The sequence below is a fragment of the Ursus maritimus genome, unplaced genomic scaffold (assembly GCF_017311325.1).
Source record: "Ursus maritimus isolate PB19 unplaced genomic scaffold, ASM1731132v1 scaffold_23, whole genome shotgun sequence".
In the NCBI taxonomy this organism is placed as follows: Eukaryota; Metazoa; Chordata; class Mammalia; order Carnivora; family Ursidae; genus Ursus; species Ursus maritimus.
The window spans coordinates 34,909,076-34,914,828 of record NW_024424786.1 but is presented as its reverse complement, the minus strand read 5'-3'; the positions used below and the strand labels follow the sequence as shown (position 1 = coordinate 34,914,828).

General features: G+C 40.0%; 1 protein-coding gene across 1 annotated transcript; it reads left to right on the top strand.

Moving 5' to 3' along the window:
* The first annotated feature begins 2,908 nt into the window (after positions 1 to 2,908).
* LOC103666132 (olfactory receptor 5B3-like) lies at positions 2,909 to 3,850 on the top strand. The gene has a single exon (XM_008694161.2). It carries the CDS (start codon positions 2,912 to 2,914, stop codon positions 3,848 to 3,850), a length of 939 nt encoding a protein of 312 aa, XP_008692383.2. The 5' UTR covers positions 2,909 to 2,911.
* Positions 3,851 to 5,753: the final 1,903 nt, after the last annotated feature.

The following is a 5,753-nucleotide window of genomic DNA, read 5'->3' as shown; positions in this document are numbered from 1 at the left end:
GCATTTTCTGCAGCTGGGATTCTGATTCAGACCCACTACTCAGAACTGGCTCTTCCTGCTCTCCCAGCAGACAGGTAAGCATCCATATTCTGTAAACGTTTTTAACAAGAAGTGTAGTCCATGCAGAAGTGGTGGGACAGCTCTGCCAACTTTGAGTTCTTTGAGGACAGAAATAGATATTTTCCAAGTTTTTCCAAAATACTGAGGTGAGACTAGGGTATAACTGTCAAAATTTCCATCAGAAAGGAGTTTACTGATACTTATGGAACATTTTTCTACTTCCCTAAGATTTGAACAAAATAGCCACAGATGATTCTCTAATTGACCAAGAGGTGATTTCATCCTGTACATAAAAACTAGCCTCTCATTGGACATAAGCAAAATAAACAAAGAGATAAGAAACTGCAAGAGTGAAATAATCCTTAACTACAAAATCTCTAAGATGGATTAGCAAGATCCAAATGGCATTTTCAACTTTTCCCTACAATCTCAAGGTTATCGTCACCAGCACATCCCCACACGGTGACAGTGAATGGCCAAAAGCTGAGTCTTTTGATTACACAGGAAGTGGATTTAACTCCTGAATCTTGACTCCTTCCCAGGCTCGCTGTGTAATTTTAGAGCGTCATGTAACTTCTCAAGTCCTCATGCTCCACAACGGCGAAGAAGGAGTAACAATACTACCTACTATATGCCCACACACATTGACATATCTTATTGCTTATAGAACATAGACTAGGCTCCAACTGGACATGCGTGTTAAGGTTGGCAAACAACGTCGTCAAGGGTAGGCTTGTACAGGGAAGTTGCCAAAGCGTAGGAGGAAGATGTTAGTAGTCAGCAGACCAGGGACACCCTTCCAAGGCTTCAAGTGCAAGTGAGCAGATTTACAGTACTGTTCTAAGGAAGGACAGATTCAAATGAAATATTTTCTAACACAGCGCCTGCCACCAAAACCTGTGCAGGCTGAAGAGAGCCCACGGGCGAGGAACTGTCAACCCTTGATCTCTGATTCTGCTGCGAGATGGCAGTCAGGAGAGAGAGAGTGAGTTACCCAGGGGAGGATGTCATCCAAGCTAAGGTATAGAATTCATGAAAGATTTTAAGCAAAAGAAGGCTTGCATGCACCTGTTGGGGCAGCTGATTGCGTGGGTGGAGTGAAAACAGACTGAGAAATCCTGGAGATCACAGAAAACCTCCGAGGCCCTCGTGTGTGTGAAAGGCAAATTCAAGAGACTCTTCAGGACTTCATACCTCACACACACCTGAAGCCCTACAGGGCGCCAACCGTTTTCCCCAAGGCAACATAAAGACGATCATCCCACCCTAACAATAGCATTTAGCTCATCAGACTGTGCTAATCCCCCAGAGTTTATGGTTTTTTTAAGCATTACCTTATTTAATTCTCATAACAATGCTGTACTTTAGGTCTTGTTACTGTCTTATTTTTCTGCAGATGGTGACCGGAGGTTCAGGTATGTTAGGTTAGGATTAAGACTCCTCGTTAGTAAATGGTAGTAGGGCGGCTATGCACCTCATGCAACAGCCGATTCTGTGTCTTCCTCAGATTGTCTCTGCTGCTCCAGATCCCACCACATCTACGATGGGTGTATCTCTTGGATACTTCACTGGAAACTCGAACAGTGAATTTTGGCCAATGGAGACAATGAACGATTATACAGAGTTAAATTCAATTTGATTCAAATACAGTTTAGACTATCGCCTTAGGAACCACTCAGTGTGGGTTGAAAGGTTGGCTTGGCCCCAAGCGTGGCTTGTCAATTAATACTCATTTGAAATATGAAAAATTTTTCATCATGGTTTATTTTTCTCCCATCTTTTTTTGTTAAAGGTTTTAAGTAATCTCTAGACCCAGCATGGGGCTAGAACTCACAATCCCAAGAGCAAGGGCTGCAGGCTCTACCGACTGAGCCAGCCTGGCACCCCACTGTGCATCATAATTTAAATTAACATAATAACAAATCAAACTCATAATGTTCTTGAGAGGATGTGATGAATATACAGATGTTCTTGTACTTACAATGGGGTTATGTCCCAAGAAACCCATTGTACATTGAAAATATCATAAGAGGAAAATTCACGTATCGCATCTGACCTACTAAACATCATAGCTGAGCCTCTCCTACCTTACGCATGCTTCCAGCACTTAACATTTCTGTACAGTTGGGCAACAATCATCTCACACAAAGCCAACTTGATAATAAAGTACGGAATATCTCAGGAATTTGTTGAACACACTACTGAAAGTGAAACACAGGATGGCTGAGCTGGTCGGGATGGTTGTAAATGTATCAGTCGTTGACCCTCGTGATCACCTGGCTGACCTGGAGCTGTGGCTCACTGCCCTGCCCGGCACCGGGAGAGAGGATTGTATCCACTATCGCTAGCCTGGAAAAGGATCCAAATTCAAAATTTGAGGTATGGTTTCTACTGCATGTGTATCACTTTTGCAGCATCGTAAAGTTGAAAAATCATGAAGTCAAGTCATCGTAGGTTGGGGACTGTCTGTATACCCCCAGTGTCTACAGCAGTCCCTGGCAAGTACCTGCTTTCACTAGGCTTGGGAAAAGTGACCTGCCAGATGTATTCATTCTGGACAAGCCATCCTGATCAAGTTAGTTAATTTTCTACATCTCAGTTTACAAATTTATGAAATTTTAGATTGAGGAGATGCTCCACATTTCGGAGTCAACAGTCTGTAATATACATATATCACTTTTACACTAACTTTTGATGTCAAACTAATGTGTTATCTGGAGAATCTTGAAATACAAGTTATTGCTCTAATGAAATAACACATACTGTAGGTACACTTGTTAATATAAATTTTTTTGTTTATCACCCATTTCTCCCTTCTTGTAGCCACAGAGCATTTGTGGTTCTCATGTTGATGGATAACAGGACGGAAGTGGCACAGTTCATCCTGCTGGGACTAACCACTGACCCGGAACTGCAGCTTCCCCTCTTCATGATGTTCACCCTCATCTACGTCATCACTCTGGTTGGAAATTTGGGGATCACCGTGCTGATCCTGCTGGACTCCCGTCTCCACACGCCCATGTACTTTTTCCTCAGTAACCTGTCTCTGGTGGACTTCGGTTACTCCACAGCTGTCACTCCCAAGGTCATGGCTGGATTACTTATAGGAGACAAGGTCATCTCCTACAATGCATGTGCTGCCCAGATGTTCTTTTTTGCGGCCTTCGCCACTGTGGAAAATTATCTCTTGGCCTCGATGGCCTATGACCGCTATGTAGCAGTGTGCAAACCCCTCCATTACACCAGCACCATGACGACAGGTGTGTGTGCTTGTCTGGCTGTGGGCTCCTACATCTGTGGTTTCCTGAATGCCTCTATCCATACTGGAGACACATTTAGTCTCTCTTTCTGTATGAACAACGTAATCCATCACTTTTTCTGTGATGTTCCAGCAGTCATGGTTCTTTCCTGCTCTGATAGACATGTCAGTGAGCTGGTTCTTGTTTACGTAGTGAGTTTCAACATCTTTTTTGCTCTCCTGATTATCTTGATTTCCTACATATTCATATTTATCACCATCCTGCAGATGAACTCAGCTGAAGGATATCAGAAGGCTTTGTCCACCTGTGCGTCCCACCTCACTGCAGTGTCCATCTTCTATGGGACACTCATCTTCATGTATGTGCAGCCCAGCTCCAGCCACTCCATGGACACAGACAAAATGGCATCTGTGTTCTACGCTATGGTCATCCCCATGCTGAACCCTGTGGTCTACAGCCTGAGGAACAAGGAGGTCAAGAATGCATTCATGAAGACTGTTTTAGAGTCAAAATTGTCTCTAGGATTCTGATTTTAACATTGTACAGTGTGCACTAATCTAGTTACAATAAGGTCATAGTGAAATTAAGCTCCCGAAGTGGTATGCTAACTTATCCAGAAGTCTCTTGTCCTGAAAAAAAGCAAACATTATGTGTAGAAATATAAACCTGAACAAGAATGGCTAAGATGTCTTGGGCTTAATTGTCCAAATTTTACTCAAGATATGGGTTTATTCACTTCTTCGACATGCATTTCTTTTCTACCACATCAACGCAGAGACACATAAAATGGGGGCGCACATGAGGCCATGAACAGAAGTGCCTGCATGTGCCCATGAGGATACATACACACTGGAGTAGGAAATTTCTCAGAAATAAATGGAATGTTGCTGGTTTTTAATAATAATAATTTAAATGTTTAGTTATGTATTAGATAGAAATTTATGTCCAATATTTTTCACCCCTTTAGTTGAATTCTGAGAGTCCTAACTTCAGAATGAAAATAATATACTATTAAATGAAAGGATCTAATTTTGGAGGCTCATTTTCCTGGGAGAGACATACATATAGCATCTCAAGTGAATTAATATTTCTCTCTTAACTGAGTCATTACATAGAACTAACATGCTCATATTACAATTTCATAAGGTAAAAAACAGGCAGGATATGAGAAAACAGAAAAAGGCTAAAAGTATTTTTCAATTTCTTCCAATATTATTACCAATTTTCATACTACTTAAAAATTCACTGAAAACCAGTAATGTACATTTTGCCTCTGGAAATGTGTTGGAATGATTAATGCTGATATTTCATGTTTCTTTTGTTGATTTAAATTATTTTTTTTACCCCTTCATTCTTTTACCCTACTTCATTCACATGATTTTCTAAATATTTCTTCACAATCTGACAACTTCAAGCATGTTCCTGATCAGGGCATTTGTACTTGCTTTTCTCTGTGTAGAATGTTCCTTTACTCCTTTAAGGTCATTGCTCAAATGTTACTCTATTACAGAATGTTTTCCTGACCACCTTTATAAAATAGTCCCCTTTTACTCACCATGAATACTGTTCTTTCACTCTGTGTTATTCTTCGTATCCTTATAAACTCTCATCTCTTGTCTATTTATTTGTTTTTTTGTTTATGATCCATGTCCCCCAACTAGAATTTAAACTCTGTGAATACAATGGCTTTATTTGTTTTGTTTACAACACAATCTTTAGTACCTAAATTGGTGCCTGTTTCATAGTAGATTCTCAATAAATGAATGAATAAAATAATTAAGCTTTGAGTCAAAATGTATCAATATGATGAATCTTTAAGCACTAATGGTTTTAGAATATCATCCACAACATAAACTTTCTAGATAGATGCACAGGGCATTTCAAGAAGCACAGTTGATTTTCTGCTTTGTTGAAATATTTTTATCTACATTTTCACCAAGCACTTGCACTCCAATATTTGGACACAATGATTTCTTGGATCCCCTAATCAAGTGAATCATCTGAAACAATCTCATAATTTTCACTTAGCAGTGATGTCTCATTAAATGGCAAGTAACACATCAAATAAATGCTAGTTAGTAAATCATAAAAAAAGACACTAAATATGGATGATTTAAGGGTTAGCTTCTGATATTTGGAAATTACTTCATACATATGAAATATTGGACAGCTATATGCAAAAGAATGAAACTTGACCACTCTCTCGCACCGTACACAAAGATAAGCTCCAAATGGACAAAGGACCTTGATGGGAGACAGGAATCCATCAAAATCATAGAGGAGAACATAGGCTGTAACCTCTTTGACATAAGCCACAGCAACTTTTTTCATGACACATCTCCAAAGGCAAGAGAAACAAAAGAAAAAATGAACTTGTGGGACTTCATCAAGATAAAAAGCCTCTGCACAGCCAAGGAAACAGCAAAAAAAAAA